Source organism: Pygocentrus nattereri, chromosome 26 (assembly GCF_015220715.1).
Source record: "Pygocentrus nattereri isolate fPygNat1 chromosome 26, fPygNat1.pri, whole genome shotgun sequence".
Classification (NCBI taxonomy): domain Eukaryota; kingdom Metazoa; phylum Chordata; class Actinopteri; order Characiformes; family Serrasalmidae; genus Pygocentrus; species Pygocentrus nattereri.
In genome coordinates, this window is record NC_051236.1 from 17461153 (window position 1) to 17479445 (window position 18293).

The window sequence follows — 18293 nt, forward strand, 5'->3', positions numbered from 1 at the left end:
GATATAATGAGTTTTTGAAAAGGATAACAGCAAATATACATATTACACATATGGCAAAATGGAAAACACATTTTTATTTCTCTATTATTAATATATGGCATTAATCATAATACAGCACTGTCATTTCTTGTGTGTATAAAGTCCCCTCCCAACAATTTTTTCAAGTAAAAGATGTAAGTTTCTCCAAAAGTTTCTCTAAGACAGAATTTGTACTACATTATTTGTCCAAAAGCTGAGTAGATGGACTGGATTTTGCTGGACTGCTCAGTGAGCCAGCCTACATGAGTTGTTGTCTCTTACTAAGTCACTGATTGACTGACTGACAACAAAAAATCTTCCTGTACTGAATGTTTATTTGAGTGTTGCTGTGTCTGACTTCAGCTGCAAATTTGCAGTGTTATTCAGCAGTTTTTCACTCTTTCAGGTGAAAATAGAGTCAGAAAGCACCAGTACATGACTAAAGTGTGAAGATGGCCCCTCACTCCATTGATGGACTGAACTGAGAACTGGTTTTGCCTGTTTAAGTTTTAGTTTGTATCCCGGCAGGAGAAGAATAGAGGTGTGATCAGCTTTGCTGAAGGCAGGGTGGTTCTTGAGTGCAGTGTAACAGTGGTCAAGAGTCTGTTCTTTTTGGATGGGAGATTTAATTGCCATGGATAGCCACGTCTCTGTGAGCGCTAAAACGCAGCAGCTCTCATGTCGCACTGAAACCTGATCTGTTTGTTCAGCTCGTCTATTTTGTCTCTTGATGTGTCAGTCATATTTTTAGACTTATCTCTTTGTATAGACAATGTAGTGTTAGCTATCTCAGAAGCTACAATTCTAAAGCTTCACTATATTTCCAAAAGTATTCACTCACCCAATCCAATCACTTCCATGGCCACAGGTGTATAGAACCAAGCACCTAAGCATGCAGACTGCTTCTATAAACTTTATTAAAGGATGGGTCGCTCTCAGGAGCTCAGTGAATTCCACCGTGGTACTGTGACGGGATGCAACATGTGCACATGTCCAGTCATGAAATTTCTTCACTAAAGTATTCCACAGTCAACTGTCAGTGGTATTATAACAAAGTGGAAGTGATTGGGAACGACAGTAACTCAGCCACAAAGTGGTAGGCCACATAAAATGACAGAGTGGGGTCAGCAGAGTGGGGTCAAGCTGAGGCACAAAGTGGTAGGTCATATGAAATGACCCAGATGCTAAGGCGCATAGCACCCAGAGGTCACTAACTTTCTGCAGAGTCAATCACTACAGACCTCCAAACTTCATGTGGCCTTCAGATTAGCTCAAGAACAGCGTAGAGAGCTTCAAGGAATGAGTTTCCAAGGCTGAGCAGCTGCATCTAAGCCTTAAATCACCAAGTGCAATGCAAAGTGTCGAATGCAGAGGTTCAAAGCACCACCACTGGACTCTAGAGCAGTGGAGACGTGTTCTCTGGAGTAACGAATCACACTTCTCCATTCAAACATGAATATGAAACCAATTGTCATAAAATATACATAATGTATAAATGAATATAAATAAGTAGCTGTTTTCTCACTTAAAATAAAACAGGGAGAAAAATGGAAAATGTTCCTCAACAAAACAAAAAACAAAAAAAGCAGGTGCCCTAAAATATTTGGTGGGTAGTGTACATGTACACACATGTTGAGGATATAACTGGACTGTTGTGCTTGTGGTTAGCTGAGTTTACTATATAAGGCTCCAATCTAAAACAGTCTTTGGGCGTAGGTTACTAAACAAATAAGCAGGTCTGAAACTTTTAAAAAGTGCTTGTATAGTGGATAGTGGGGCACAGCGGTGTAGCAGATTATTCACACACAACACTCAGGGACCAGGAAGCTTTGCAAGAAACTGCAGTACAGTTGCAATCCTCAATCATTTCATTTTCCATTCATGCAAATATTAGCAATAGTTTGTTAGTTACTATTAGAAGTATTGAAATGTCTGAATATAGTATTTTGTGGATAAACACTAAATAAGTGTTTTGTGGATAAACATTATTACAGAACTGGCAATAATTCAATTTGTCCAGTAGATGGAACTGTTCCTCCAAAGCTGAAAGACAAGACATTACTGTATTCCTGGAAGCGCATGTGTTAAATAGGCTTGTGTGTGCAACAACAAGTGGTCCCTTTGTTAAGGAGAAAAATAATGTTCTGATTTCTCACAGTAACTGGGAACGCCTCTGTTAATGTAGAAAATTTTAGCAGTTTACAAAAGTTATAATTATCAAATAAGTCCATTCAAAGCCTATAATGAATAGAATGTTCTTACTGTTACATTAAGCCACCCAAAATATTAAAACAATTTTATTTATTGTACTGTATAGAAAGAGGGACCAACCTCAACCAACAGTGACGGTAGTTATTGTAAAGGCATATAATGTTCATTATGGGAACTTCATCTATTTAAAGTACATGTCTCATAGAAATCTTTAAAGTGTATAAATTTGAGTAAAGACATACAAACTTACAGCCATTCATAGGCAACAAAGGAAATTCCATACAAATCCATGCAAGACCATACAATCATAAAACATTTAAAAGAATTTGTTTCTATACAGGCAGTGATAAAGATTCAACTTGAAAAATGGCAACAGACTGATCCATAAAGATCACGTCTAAATATAGGCATTGGTGTAAATGAAAAATAACGCCTCATTATCAGCACTGGCATTAACTGTACATTATACAACATACAGTTGTATAATGCATAGTTATATAACTGTATCTCAACTTTACAGTCCTGTACACATAGCTTATAACATGCCATTCTTTTTCTGTAACAGTGTACATTTCAGAGAAACATGTAAACACTGCATGTAAAAAGAAATCAAAGATTCTGCTTGTCATGATGACAATGAAGATGATGAAGATGATAGGGATGACAGCAATGACCAGGCCATTTTGAAAGTGTCCACCATGTAGCAGTGCGCTCTGTTGGAGTGAGTGTGTGTTTGTATGCTCCTTTACGTACTACAGCGAGTTCATATGTCTGCTGGAGTGTGTCTGTGAACAGTGCGTAAGGTCTGAAGATCTGTGAAAGTCTCAAACGTGCTAGAAGAGAGCCCTTTCTTTGGAGACTTTGGATTAGGCAGGTCTTCGGCAGGGGTGCACAGGGTTTTCATTCGCTAGTTTAGGAAGACAAATTACAGTTTGCTTAGCATATTATTTTCAAAAGCTCAAAATTTACCAGAAAGCCATATTATCTGTTGATATTTATCGATTAGCCAACACATGTCTCAGATCTGAAGTTTGCTTCTTTAGTTTCACACTGGAGCTACAAGGCTATGGTGTCAGTTACGACATAAGCAGGTCTGTTTGATATAACTTAACATCTCCACGTTTTGATGGAAATGATTATTTAGACAAGCAGTTTGCATGGTGCTAATTCGTGGGATACAAGCTTCCAATACTTGTTATCTATATTAGCCTTGTAGCTCCAGTACTAAAAAAGAGAACCTTAGATCATGCTGTAGTGGGTAATACCAGTGTCCTCTATGTAGCAAACTAGGGTTTGATCCTCTCTATCCTTTGTAGCCTTTTCCAGACTAATACAATAGAATGTAATACAATATCAGTTACATTTTTTTCACTTTTTGAAGGATATAACTAAGGCCTAAAGAAAATTTATGACTACATTTATGTGTATTTTGCACTGACACTGCTAAGTCACTTCCAAAACATTTGAGATGTTTGTATTAAAGTTGGACAACATTCATTTACCTTCCTCATAGAGCCAGGAGTTTTCCAAACCGCATAAACCATCCATATAGGCACCAGCAAGGTTGAGGACAGTGTGAAGAAGCCTCCAATGGCATACCCCCACCAAGGGTACTCATAAACGTTGTTAAACTTTAGAGGGGTGTACTTAACCAAGGAGAAGACAAAAGTCCCCTGTGGGGAAGATACAGAAAGGAGATAAGAGAGATAATGATGAGGATGAGGGAGATGGACATGCAGTTAACCAGGCAGGCTTTTCCTTACATAAACTCTTGAAGTTTGAAGTCATACAGGTCTCACCTGTCTTTTCCAGAAAGACAGATGCTGGTGACAGGTGTCACAAACAGACTTACAGCAGGCTGAGATACTGAAAATAATGAAAGCTTAAAGGAACTTTCAATGGCTGATTGTTTAAAGAACAGTGTTTGTAAATGAGATGAATATATAACATGCAGATGTAGGTCATGTCTTGCCCATAGTTGGCACTAGCAAACGGCATGTGAGCCAAAAGTGGCCCACATGTCTCAAAACAGATCTGGGCCACTTCTGGCAAAGATTGCCAGTGCTGATATGTTTTAAACAGCATAGTGTGGGAGCATAGTTTAAATTTAGATACCTGCCATATATGGCATAGTAAACTGCAAAAAAGTCCAACCGAAAATCTTTTGGCCTATGTCACATTTTCTTTGTTACTTCAAATGTTGGGTAAAACATTAAATTTATTTAGCCCAACACAATCCTACATTTCCTAGTTCAGAATTTTATTAAGATTTAGTTTAAAATAATTTGTGGCTGCTAAAAATTAGTTTTCATTGCACATTGAACAATAAGTTAATAGAACAATAAAATTGATCTGAGTTGACATATTTTGAGTTGACATCCTATTAAACCCCCCTAACCATCTGAAGCTGGTAGTCAAAGTAGGGAAAGTACACGCTGACCTCCACTCTCTGAGTCTGGTGGCACTGTACAACAGTGGAAGTCCCTGTTTTTATCGTACTAGTGGTTTTGTGTGGTGGATCAGTTCCTGCAGTGGTGGTTTAAAGATGGCTGAGATGTGGCATTCTAATGTCAGGAAGCAGACTGGATTCTGGCAACTGCATCTGGCCCTCTACTGTGCCATCATTCCATGAGGTATGTGGACTGCAAGTAAAAGCTGGATGTGGCCCAGGTTTGGACCATATCTAAATTGCTATCTGAGAGCCATTTGTCTTACCAAGGACTTCCATGGTCTGTTAGATAATCTAAATGTATGTGTAAAAAATCTATTTTCAGTAACCTCTGAACTTCTGAAAACAAATTTTAGCAAATTAGGTCATTTTCCGCTTGAGAACTGTTTTGCCAGCAAATTACTCACTGTGCAAATAATAGGGGTGACGTATTTCCAGCAGTACTTCATGTGTGGCCAGGGCTGATAGCCAATCATGTCCTCGATGTTGTTGTACAGACGGTCTGCACCTAAAAGCACAAACAGTATACATAATTCCTTTGCTTTTAACCTAACTATTCCTTAAGATATTTTAAGATCACTTAAACAGTAGCAGAGTGTCAAATCTGCATGCTAAAAATCAGGCTTTTCTTTCATTTACATTTACCCAAGATAACAAATATGTTACAACAGAAGTCTCTACCATAAACCCATCCAACACAGATGGACTGTAGGATGGCAAAGGCCAGGAGAGTCATTCCACTGCAAGCATAATAGTCAAACAGCTGGAAGACGTACAGACCACCCTTCAGAAAAACAGAGAAAGAACTTCTTAAAATCCTATTTTCATTTTGAAGGGTGTAATCAAGACTCTTGATTTGTGGCATGGTTAAAATGTATTTTGCACTACCACCACAAAGTTGTTTGTTTGTTTAATGTGATGAAGAAGAAAACATTGAATTCTTGCCATATGACTACTCTGGATGGCCTCTCACCTCTGTTACCATCAGCAAGCCAATGAGGAAACTGGCTACGCAGAATAAGAGAAGCAGGATTTTACGCCGATGTCCAATTTGGAAGAAGGAGGGATACATATCTGAGATTGCCGTTACCAGAGCTTCATGATATACAAACTGCACATACAAAACATACTCTTCATTAGCAATCCCACATTCTAATACAGCTTATTTTAAAGTTCCTCTAGCAATGTTTCTATATGATAGGCCTACCATCGGGCCTTCAATGTGATTCACACAAAAAAGTTATTCTCTATTAAATGAAACCAGTTAAAGGTTTGAAATGAATGTGGAGTCGCACCTCACTGTCCAATCCAAGAAAAATTATCATAATGAAAAAGAAAATTGCCCATAACTGAGGTAAAGGCATTAAGGCCACTGCACGTGGGTATGCAATGAATGCCAGACCAGGACCTACAGAAAGAAAGACTGATGAGTGTGCAATGTTTAAAGAGAGTTCATAAAACTTCATAATTTACTTAGATATCCTGCCTTTTAGCTCATTAAATATTATATGACATATGACCATAATTACAATGATGAACAAATGTATAGCTTTCTGTTCATAGCAGTCTCTTTTTTCCAATGCAATTTAACAAACAGAATACTAGACTTCTACATCACAAAGATTCTGTGTTACTCTTGGGTTTGACTGATCTTGTGCCAGTACACATATCATACCTGACTCTGCTACCATTGAAATGTCCATTCCCTGTTCATCTGCCATGAAACCCAGGACAGAGAAGATGGCAAAGCCAGCTACAAAGCTGGTCATGCTGTTTAGCAAGCACAAGTACACACAGTCTCTGTAAAACATAAAAAGACAAGAAATGTCTTTTCTGACCTTTGACCCCTTCTCAAGCACAGAATTATGGACATAACCCTAATCAAAAAGTATATTAAACTACTTTCTAGAAGTCTTATTTTCTTTACCTGTAACAGTTGTTTTCATATTTATTGTAACTTCCTAAAGCTGTCAGAACGCCTGTACAAACTCCATAGGAGTAAAATATCTGACTACCTGCATCCATCCACACCTGAAATGGAACACATCATCTTCAAACATGGATAGTGGTTCAAAAGTGATCCAAACTTTGGCACATGTTCTTAAGACTAATATTACTTGCATTCATATTTACAGTGACGCTAAACAACAAGTAGTAGTTAAGACAGTTAAGACACAAAGAACCAAAGAATTTAAGTCTGCAGTTCAGTACCTGAGGGTCCGTGAGGCGTGAAGGATCTGGATACAGATAGAATTTGATACCATTAATGGCTCCAGGCAGCGTGAGTCCACGTACCAGCAGAACTGCCAGCATCACATAAGGAAAGGTAGCAGTGAAATAGACCACCTGAGAAAATATGACAGCACAGTGAATTAAGGCTTGAGCAATATTGATTCTGAGAAGCTCAAAATGCTGATAACAAATAATGTGATGTAGTTTTATATGCTCAAAAATGAACAGGCTCCAATAGTTTTTGTTAAACATGAATTTACTGACTGATAGAACAGCCTCTTCACTCTCACACTTTGGTAATGAAAAGAAAAAAGCATTAGTGTCAGTAGCAGGGGTGGCACCACACCTCCAAAAGTGGTGGGCATAATTCCTTGGCTCTTACAAAAGAAACGCCTCAGTGTGACTTGCCTAAAGTTAAGCCAGAGGAAGAGCAGTAGAGAGAGGACTGAAGTCTCACTGCTGTTTTGCACTATGGCCTTCTCTCAGATAACTTTGCAAACTTACATCTGTGAAAAACATCAAATCAGCTTTTTGAGGTAGCAGTGAGAAATATTGTTACTCAATTATTACATTTCACAGTGTGGTAACATAAACTGTGACCAAGTGTATAATAATTAGTTTGTACATGGCAGTACAGACATTTACTGGACTAGTGAGACCATAGTCAGAAGAACATCTTAGTTGCAAAGTCTTTGAAAACCCTCACAGTCTTAAATGACAAAAACAAGTCGCTTATTAATAATCATATAAGATAGCCTTAAAAACAGATCTTAAAGAATGAGGTGAAGAGCTCTGTGTTCAAGATCAAATTGTATATTGCTTGTTCTACTTCACAAATTAACAGTGTTTCTAAACAGTCTGGCTGTTCAAAACAGCATCACATTCCTCAAAGGCATCATCATTGTTTTATTGAAGGGATTTCCTTCAATGCTGGTCAGAAATATTGAAATTCTCTGCAATACTAATTAAATGCAGCTTCAGGAAGTATGTACATAAAACTGAATGTTGGCATCAGTCCACAAATCTCATAGTGGTGCCCACCTTGCCAGTAGACTTCACTCCATTCCACACACAGAAGTAACAGATGATCCAGGCCAGCAGCAGACACAGAGCCAGCTCCCACCTCACATTACCAACCTCTTCAATCCCTCCAGACAAACCCAAAATCCTTCTCCTACAAGCACAGACATTTCAACATCTGGTATATTTCTCATAACTCAAGCTTTCTTCCAGTTAATGTGAAATGTGAGCTGGGTTGAATGATGGATTTACAAAGTTTTCTTTCATCTAAAGATGTAATTTTGTCTGCAGTTTTAAATCAAGGCTTCAGCAAGAAATAAACATTTACACAATTTTTCTCTTACCCTAAATGTCCAACCCCAATTCCAACGAAGCTGGAAAGTTGTGTAAAACATAAATAAAAACAGAATACAATGATTTGCAAATCCTTTTCAACCTATATTCAATTGAATACACTACAAAGACAAGATATTTAATATTCAAATGGTTAAACTTTATTGTTTTTTGCAAATGTTCACTCATTTTGAATTTGATGCCTGCAAAAAGAAGTTGGGACAGGGGCAACAAAAGACTGGGAAAGTTGAGGAATCAACTCAAAAACACCTCTTTGGAACATTCCACAGGTGAACAGGTTAATTGGAAACAGGTGAGTGTCATGATTGGGTATAAAGGAAGCATCCCTGAAAGGCTCAGTCGTTCACAAGCAAGGATGGGGCGAGGTTCACCACTTTATGAACAACTGCATGAGCAAATAGTCCAACAGTTTAAGAACAACGTTTCTCAACGTGCATTTCATCATCTACAGTCCATAATATCATCAAAAGCTTCAGAGAATCTGGAGAAATCTCTGCAAGTAAGCGGCAAGATAGAAAACCAACATTGAATGCCCATGACCTTCGATCCCTCAGGTGGCACTGCATTAAAAACTGACATCATTCTGTAACGGATATTACCACATGGGCTCAGGAACACTTGAGAAAACCATTGTCAGTGAACACAGTTTGTCGCTCCATCTGCAAGTGCAAGTTAAAACTCTGCCATGCAAAGTGAAAGTCATATATCAACAACACCCAGAAATTCCGCCGGCTTCTCTGGGCCCGAGCTCATCTGAGATGGACTAATGCAAAGTGGAAAAGTGTCCTGTGGTCTGACGTGTCGACACTTCAAATTGTTTGTGGAAATCATGGACATCGTCGCCAAAGAGGAAAAGGACTGTCTGGATTGTTATCAGCTCAGTTCAAAAGCCAGCATCTCTGATGGTATGGGGGTGTGTTATTTATATCCGTGAAGTCACCATTAATGCTGAAAGGTACATACAGGTTTTGGAGCAACATATGCTGCCATCCAAGCAACGTCTTTTTCAGGGACGTCCCTGCTTATTTCAGCAAGACAATGCCAAGCCACATTCTGCACGTGTTACAACAGTGTGGCTTCATAGTAAAAGAGTGTGGGTACTAGACTGGCCTGCCTGCAGTCCAGACCTGTCTCCCATTGAAAATGTGTGGCGTATTATGAAGCACAAAATACAACAATGGAAACCCTGGACTGTTGAGCAACTGAAGTTGTACATCAAGCAAGAATGGGAAAGAATTCTACCTACAAAGCTTCAACAATTAGTGTCCTCAGTTCCCAAACGCTTATTGAGTGTTGTTAAAAGGAAAGGTGATGTAAAGGGGTAAACATGCCTCTGTCCCAACTTCTTTGGAACGTGTTGCAGGCATCAAATTTAAAGTGAGTGAATATTTGCAAAAAACAATAAAGTTCATCCGTTTGAACATTAAATATCTTGTCTTTGTAGTGTATTCAGTTGAATATAGGTTGAAAAGGATTTACAATTCATTGTTTTTATTTATGTTTTACATAACGTCCCAACTTCATTGGAATTGGGGTTGTAGTCTATCAGTCAAGACATGCAAATCTGAAGAAGATAGTAATGGAAGCTCATCACAACTGAGTTAAATTGTAAACTTGAACATAAAGCCTTGCTTATGTGTTTTCTGACCCAAAATATTTTTGCCAGACAATCACTTTAATAGGGTGCCATTCTGAAATACTCACTCCCAAAATTCCATAACTGGGGATGTCACTTTTACTGGAATATTTTCAGTTATGTTGCTCTGACTAAATTCCACGCAGTACTCTACAAACAGAAAAATGGAAAAAATATTCTTATAAACTCTCACAGTGTATAAGAAGTCCCTGCATAAGAAGTCTATGTCCGGAAGCTGCTCCATAAACTAAGGAACAAATGAAGAATGTTTGCCTTGAATATTCCAGCAGAATGTGTGTTTCATTAAACCTAGAAATGTTTGCCTCATTCTGGCACAAAAAATATTTGTACAAAGCTTGTCATTAAACTTTATTTAGTTAAACCAAACACTATTGAATTGAAAGAACATGATGTAAATCTAGATTGCTGTAGTACCAGGTCATTACAATGAGAGTATTGTCACCTGTGTTCCAGCTATTCTTGCAGCTAGCCCATGGGAGTTCTGAGCTGAAGGAGGAGAATAGGTAGAGAAATGCCCAAGCCAGAATGATGATATAATAGACTCCAGTATACAGGACCACCACCTGGCTACCATAGCCAAGTCCTGAGAAGAAGTACAAAAGCATTTTCTTCTTCTTTACCATTGAAAAATAAGTATTAGATGCCAGCTTATCTTTCTAGCACAGGCATCTCAAACTACTGGCAACTTTATGAGGCCTGTCATATATTTACAATTTATCATATTTACAATAAACCCGGCCGGGTAATATTTAAAATGATTTGTTTTACTCAGCAGAGAGTGTGGTAGATTACCCAGCATAATGGATGTAATTTAGCTGTTACACCAGTGGTCCCCAACCCTCTTCCTGGAGAGCTACCTTCCTGCAGAGTTTAGTTCCAACCTGCGTCAAACATGTTACACCGCCCCCCTCCCAAACCCACAAACACATAACATTACAGCATCAGACCCAGCCAATCAGTGACTTCTGAAGAACTTAATTAGATTCAGCAGACGTGGGCAGATATCCCTCCAGCATGTGGCTGGAACTAGACTCTTAGTAGGTAGATCTTCAGGAACAGGGTTGGTGATCACTAACTTAAACCACAGATGTTAATTACTCTAATCTGCCTTTGTGGATTCATTCATGACATCTGGTAGATACAGAATTGAAAAATTAATACATCACAAATCACACATCAGTTTTAACTGTTCGTTTTAACCAAAAAAAATCACTCACATTTTGCAGGAACTGTAATGCTATCACAATAAGAGTCCTATATAATTCTACTGTTAAATGTAAATTTACACGAATATTTGTTAAAGAATATATGCACTTAAACGAGTATAGGTTAGACAGTATCCCACAAAAGTGAGTACACCCCTCACATTTCTGCAAATGTTTTATTATATCTTCATGGGACAACATTATAGACATTAAACTTGGATATAACTTAGTAGTCAGTGTACAGCTTGTATAGCATTATAGATTTACTGGCCTCTAAAAAATCTCAACACACTGCCATTAATGTCTAGCTGGCAACACAAGTGAGTCCACCTCACAGTGAACATGTCCAAATTGTGCACAAAGTGTCAATATTTTGTGTGACCACCATTATTATCTAGCACTGCCGTAACCCTCTTGGCCATGAAATTCACCAGAGCTGCTGCTACTAGAATCCTCTTCCACTCCTCCATGATGACATCACAGAGCTGGTGAATGTTAGACACTTTGCACTCCTCCTTCTTCCACTTGAGGATGCCCCACAGATGCTCAATTGAGTTTAGGTCTGGAGACATACTTGGCCAGTCCATCACCTTTACCTTCAGGCAGTTGTCATCTTGGAGGTGTGTTTGGAGTCATTATTGTGTTGAAAAACTGCCATGTGGCGCACTTTACGAAGGGTGGGCATCATGCTCTGCTTCAGAATGTCAAAGTACATGTTGGAATTCATGTTTCTCTCAATGAACCATAGCTCCCCAGTGCCGGCTGCACTCATGCAGCTCCAGACCATGATGCTACCACCACCATGCTTGACTGTTAGCAAGAGACAGTTATCTTGGTACTCCTCACCAGGGCTCCGCCACACATGCTAGACACGATCTGAGCCAAAAAAGTTTATCTTGGTCTCGTCAGACCACAGGACATGGTAATCCATATTCTTGGACTGCTTGTCTTCAGCAAACTGTGCGCAGGCTTTCTTGTGCATCAGCTTCAGAAGAAGCAGTGGAGAGCAATAATTCTATTTCTCACATCCTCAGAGTTGGGTGCCATGTTGAATATCCAGTGCCCAGTATAAGCAAATTGTACCCCAAACCCCAAACTTAACAGCTCTGCTCCCCATTCACACTTGGAACCTTGTAACTCTAACGAAACCAGGGAGGGATAACAAGACAGTTGAGAACAATTTGGACATGTTTACTGTGAGATGTACTCACTTGTGTTACCAGCTATTTAGACATTAATGGCTGTGTGTTGAGTTGTTTTCAGAGGACAGTAAATCTATACTGCTATACAAGCTGTACACTGACTACTTTAAGTTATATCCAAGTTTCATTTCTATTGTGTTGTCCCATGAAAAAATACAAAAACATTTCTTTAAGTGCACAGTTGGTGAGATATTGTCTCCTTCACCTTCAAAAAGGGGGCAGATCTTTCTCCAGCATGTAATGCCACCTTGGCTGGTGTATTGGCCCAATGATGTCTCCAAGAAGAAGAGTGGTATCCCACAGGAAAACAGGAAGAGCACGTATGGCACAAAGAAAGCTCCTTTGATACAAACAAATTGCTTTCAATACATGATTCAGAAAATAAAAGTGAACAAAATACTCTTGTATGTGTCAACTGTTCAGTCAGCAAAAGTGTAATCTATTGAATCTATGCATTCAGCTCCTCTAATTTACATGCATAATGTTGCTTATTTAAAGGAGCACTCTGTGAAAAATCTAATTTGTATAATTTTACCCATATATCAAATTTAGCTGATCTGCCAGGGCATCAGAAGATTGCTTCTTTAGCTCTGCAGTGGAGCTATGGGGCTAATGTAGCTTACAACAAAAGGAGGTTCATATTTCACTATTTCATTCTGTAAGCTGCATGTCTAAATCACAGCAATCTTACCTCATACCACATCATGTTGTTAGGCAATCTCAAACAGACTTGCTTATGTTTCTGACAAACAAGACATATGGTTATCTATAAAACTGAATAAAAATATGCTGCATCTACTATAGTGGCTGCCATCCTGAGACCTGGACTCCTTCATTTTTATTGATAACTTTTATATATTAACCTCATAGCTCCAGTGCAAAAAAAATAAAGAAGCACATTGTGGACATTAAACATGTCTTGACAGATCAGCTCTGTATATATGGTATAAGGAGGCATAATATACATTTGATTTTTTAAATAAATTATTCCTTTAAGCATCATGCACCTCAGATAATTTGAGAAAGAGGGAAGCTTATGGAGACTTTTTTTTACAATCCTGCTCATGTGTTTAAGTCACTGAGGTCACTTGCATGTCTTACCACAAAACCAAGTATGCAGTTATACAACTTCACCCACCGCCTCATGCGGCCCCTGTCCTAGAGAAACAGTACCACATACAGTAGGCATGTTTAAGCTTTTCTCCAGGAAGCAAGCTTTCTCTAATGCTGATCTGAGGCCTGAAGAGTATGCGACAGATCAGACTGGTTTAAGACATAGTAACTCACAAACATAGCCTGTACAGTATAAAAAATCATTGCCTGAATTGTATGAACATCATTGTACTTATAATCTTATTATCCACATACAGTTAAAGTACATGCAAAATGACACAATGCGGCTTTAAATCCTAAAGCCTATGGGCCAGGATTTCAGCTCCCTACTCCTTCATATTTCATACTACGCAACTTCAGACCTTCATCAATCATATCATTTTACTTTACTTGTTTTATAATATATAGTTTATATATAGTTTTATAGTTTATAACTCACAGTAGTTATTTAATAATAAGCATTGCAATTAATAGCTGAATTATTAACCATAAAGGTTCAGGGAGCTAAGTAATCCACATTAATTAATCTATAAGCAGAAGAAAAGTAGTTCTTAACCCACCTCCTCCATTCTTGTAACACAGATAAGGGAATCTCCACACATTTCCCAGGCCAATAATATGTCCTGCAACGGCCAAGAAAAACTCCAGTTTACTGGCCCACTGTTCTCTCTGCTGAGGTTTGTGCTGGGGCTGTGCCATAGAGCCTGTTCCATTCATCAGCTTTAGCCTCATTGCTGGCTCATAGCCACGGTCCATAATTCTGCTGAGAAGAAAAAAAAAACGATAGCACAATGCAAAGCAGGCTATAACAGGTACAAATACAGGAATGGAAATTATACCATTGTAAATGCAACTCATGAGCTATGCAGTCATTGCTCTATTACACATATTACACTTTTGTAAATAGAATATAATATGATAATTTTTGGAACACAACCCATTTCTCATAAACATTCTTAACGTTTAATGTAAGCTTATGATATTCAATTCCAAGTAAATCTGGACCATTTGTGGCATCTGCCATGGGCTGTGTGGGAGGCACAGCCATGCAAAGAAGCTCACAGACGGTGCCATGCTCATGGTAAGAAAGGACAACATTTGCGCTGTTACTGTTGTGCTTGTTCGAGCTAACAGTGTGTCTTTGTGTTGCACATGTTTTATTATGCTGGGCTGTGGAGTGTTTTACTGTGTAGGTGTGTTAACCACAAAGAGGAATTGTGTGGCTAGACGTGATCTCCTGCTATCTGCTGTTATTAAGAAAGAGCAGGTAGTTTCCCATTGCTACTCATTTATCATTTCCCATTTCCCATATTATAATATAATATAATATAATCCAGTCTTATGCCCTGGTCAAATTACACATTTTGTTAATTGTCTAATTGAAAATAAGTTAAAATCACCTCTATCAAAAACAGAGTTTAACATAATGGAAAAAAATTTAATATATAAAATTCACAAAATAAACATTAATTGTGTATTGAAATGTGCAGAAGTATATATCTCTGTAGAGGATGTGTACTTATTTTAACTTCACCAAAGCTTTTGTATATGACTGCATAATATAAATTAATATAATATAATATAATATAATATAATATAATATAATATAATATAATATAATATAATATAATACAACCCCAATTCCAATGAAGTTGGGAGGTTGTGAAAAACATCGATAAAAACAGAATACGATGATTTGCAAATCCTTTTCAACCTATATTCAATTGAATATACTACAAAGACAAGATATTTAATGGGATAAACTTTATTGTTTTTTTCAAATATTCACTCATTTTGAATTTGATGCCTGCAACACATTCCAAAGAAGTTGGGACAGGGGCATGTTTACCACTGTGTTACATCACCTTTCCTTTTAACAACACTCAATAACCATTTGAAAACTGAGGACACTAATTGTTGAATTGTCCCAACTTCTTTGGAACGTGTTGCAGGCATCAAATTTAAAATGAGTGAATATTTGCAAAAAACAATAAAGTTTATCCATTTGAACATTAAATATCTTGTCTTTGTAGTGTATTCAGTTGAATATAGGTTGAAAAGGATTTTCAAATCATTGTATTTTGTTTTTATTTATGATTTACACAACGTCCCAACTTCATAGGAATTGGGGTTGTATAATCCTGCCTTCTGCCCAATGACCTTCCAGCACCACACCCACCCACACCACCGCCCCCCCCCCTCCCCTCCCCCCGACCCTGAGGGAGAAGCTGTTATTAAGGTTGGGCGTAAGCCAAGTGCTTTTTTACTTTTTTACTTTTCCTTTTTTACTTTTCACTTCACATAATACCTCAGTTCATTTATGTTATTAATGGCAAAGGCTGCCCCACCTGACTATGACACACATATTTCAAACAGTTCTATAGGAAGGTGTTCATTTTTACACTCCTGTCAGTAAAACTTAACAGTTAACTTGAGCCTCATGAGAGCCAGGGGCATTTCTGCTAACAAAATAAAGACCTACACATTTGCTGCCATAGATTTTTAGCTAGAATGTAAATGCTAAACATTCTGAAAGCATATTTGTCTTCTATAGAATGTTTTACAGTTTTATTTATAATACCATTCAAATAAATAAAGAAATGCATAAATAAATAAAATATTGCTTTTCAGTGCAAGACTGCATCCTGGAGTCTCAGCTCAGTGCATTCTGGAATTTAACTCAGAGGCTCTGTTTCAAGAGAATCCACCCACTGGGGTCCAGCCCAAGCTTTGCAAGTGGAAAAGTACTGCAATATCAGCAGTTGCACCATATCCCTTATCATAGCTGTTTTTAACTACTTTAGGAAGATATGGAAAAGGATGAAACATATAAACACTGTGTTACATAGACTGTAGGGTTTTGTTCCCCGGGCAGTTCCAAAAGAATATGACATAAAATTACAGAGAAAATACATGAAATAATCTTTCAGTTAGCTGTCACGGCCCAAATCTGAATGACCTTTATTGAGGCTTCCTCAACACACAATCAGTCAGTAATAGTTCAAGCAGATGTTTATCAAGTTGTTGTCAGCTACATCACAACTGGAATTATTTTGTTTGCTTCACACTAACATGGATGAAAAAAATCAAGTGGCCAAAATCCTGAAGGATTCATAACCGTGCTTCTACACCTGTTCGAGGGGAGCCCTTCATCTACCTCCTTTGAGAGTCAAATGTCCCTTTCCTGACCAGACCCACATGCTTTGAATTAAGAAATCAGCGGTTTCTCACTACAAGGTTGTTTGGGATGATGCCACAGAGGAACTTCTTCTGGTGCCCTAAGTATTTTTTTTTTACAACACTCAATTTAAAACACTAAATTAAAAGACTCTTTAGTGAGTGAAAGTGGTTCTATGGGATAGCTCCAAGGAAACATTTCTGTTACTTTTATTTTTAAGATTGCATTTTACAGTATAGTACCTACAGTACAACCTACCAAAACGCCAAAACAATGTCAGCAGTGCTGTTAAGTCACCAGTGGCAAAAATGTCACTCATCTTCCTGGCATACAATGAAAAAGTAAACCACTAATTGCCTATTAGATTTATTATGTCACAACAAGCATGATTAAACCAGAAAAAAAATCAGACACGAGGGAAATCTAGTTCAGTAAGTAACCACAGCATTGCTTTCTGTTAATGACTGCCACTGAAGTTCAGTGCACAGAAAAACAAGCAAAAGGGATATCAAACTGTACCTGATTTTGCAGATGTTTGTCTTTTATGTTTCCTGTATGGATGAGCGTTTCTACATATGACTGTGTCCATTAGAAGCAGCAGCAGCTCGGAATGATAGGTTGACACAACAGGAATGAAGAATTGAGGAGGAGTCAAGAGCCCCGCAGGCAGAGCTGCTCTGAGCCACTGATTCTTAAACTGGTCTTGCTTTGTCTGCACTGAATAGAGGGAAAGCATGCTGATCCTAAACCAGCAGTTTGAGGTACCTTAAGGCAGCAAGCCTAAACTGGGCTTGAGAAGGCAAAGGTGCATGCCCCGCCCCCCTGTCTGTCTCTATCCTTCTATTTTGCATGTTTTTTAAAGAGATATGCAGACATGTCTTATCAGTGGCACTACTGGCCACCAGCATGGGCTTTTGGGCTTCTATGTCTGCTTCAGTTTCTCTTTCTTCTATGCTCCCTCTCTTTCCCTCTCAGTTTCACTAACAAACACCTAACTATTCTCTTTTTCTAATGCTTGCTGAATATTAAGCCTTAGAATGTGGACACTTACAAAGTGTAAGGGAAGTAATCCTTTTCCATTAGATAAACATATTATTTTGCATTCAGATAAAGATTTCATTTATGTCTATTCAGTTGGTGGAAACCTGATAACGTCTAAGCTGCCCATGTCCCCCTGTTTAACCTGTAGAACCTGAATCTAACACGTTCTATTTACATCTCACTGAGCACTTCAGTGGGTACAGTGGCCAGAGTATGGGCTCAAAGTTTTACAAGTTGCTTGAAATTAACTGCCTGATTGGCCAAAAGAAATTATATGCCATAATAACGTGCAAAGAGTTTGGAACAGAATTAGCACATTCTGACATTGACAGAATGGGCTCAGATGTCCAGGTAATCAACAGTGCTGCACTCTGACATCTAGTGTTGGCCTAATATCTTAGCATGTTTGAAAATGTGCAGCAATGTCCAGTCTTGTGTAATCTCATCAAAGATATTATTAACAGGAGGTGGGAACTGAGGCTGGGTACTGTACATTAGATATGTCTTAACACCATGTAACTGCTAGAGATCATTAATCTTGGGGTGTAAACACTTCAAATTTGTCAAGGCGTGTGGTTTGATTGTATTGATTCAATTACAACATTTTAATGGC

General features: G+C 38.2%; 1 protein-coding gene across 2 annotated transcripts; it reads right to left on the minus strand.

Annotated features, from left to right (window-relative positions):
* Nucleotides 1-2304: 2304 nt before the first annotated feature.
* Nucleotides 2305-17375, minus strand: slc6a22.2 (solute carrier family 6 member 22, tandem duplicate 2). Of its 2 annotated transcripts, none has more exons than XM_037534776.1 (15): nucleotides 17159-17375; nucleotides 14022-14221; nucleotides 12554-12688; nucleotides 10384-10524; nucleotides 9989-10070; nucleotides 7952-8084; nucleotides 6890-7024; nucleotides 6606-6709; nucleotides 6354-6478; nucleotides 5974-6086; nucleotides 5652-5789; nucleotides 5360-5462; nucleotides 5086-5186; nucleotides 3732-3902; nucleotides 2305-3136 (listed from the first exon to the last, which is right to left on the minus strand). In XM_037534776.1, the coding sequence occupies exons 2-15, from the start codon at nucleotides 14215-14217 to the stop codon at nucleotides 2993-2995; spliced, it is 1821 nt and encodes a 606-aa protein (XP_037390673.1). In that variant the 5' UTR covers nucleotides 14218-14221; nucleotides 17159-17375; the 3' UTR covers nucleotides 2305-2992. The 2 variants fall into 2 exon arrangements, with proteins under 2 accessions (XP_037390673.1, XP_017568118.1); XM_017712629.1 differs by having other exon boundaries at nucleotides 14022-14224.
* Between the last annotated feature and the right edge of the window lie 918 nt (nucleotides 17376-18293).

Coding starts and splice junctions, on each gene's coding strand:
- slc6a22.2 (XM_037534776.1), bottom strand. CDS start 14,217: ATGGACCGTGGCTATGAGCCAGCAATGAGGCTAAAGCTGATGAATGGA. Junction 6,087..6,353: donor TTCAATGGTAGCAGAGTCAG/GTATGATATGTG, acceptor TTCTTTCTGTAG/GTCCTGGTCTGGCATTCATT. Junction 5,463..5,651: donor GCTTGCTGATGGTAACAGAG/GTGAGAGGCCAT, acceptor GTTTTTCTGAAG/GGTGGTCTGTACGTCTTCCA.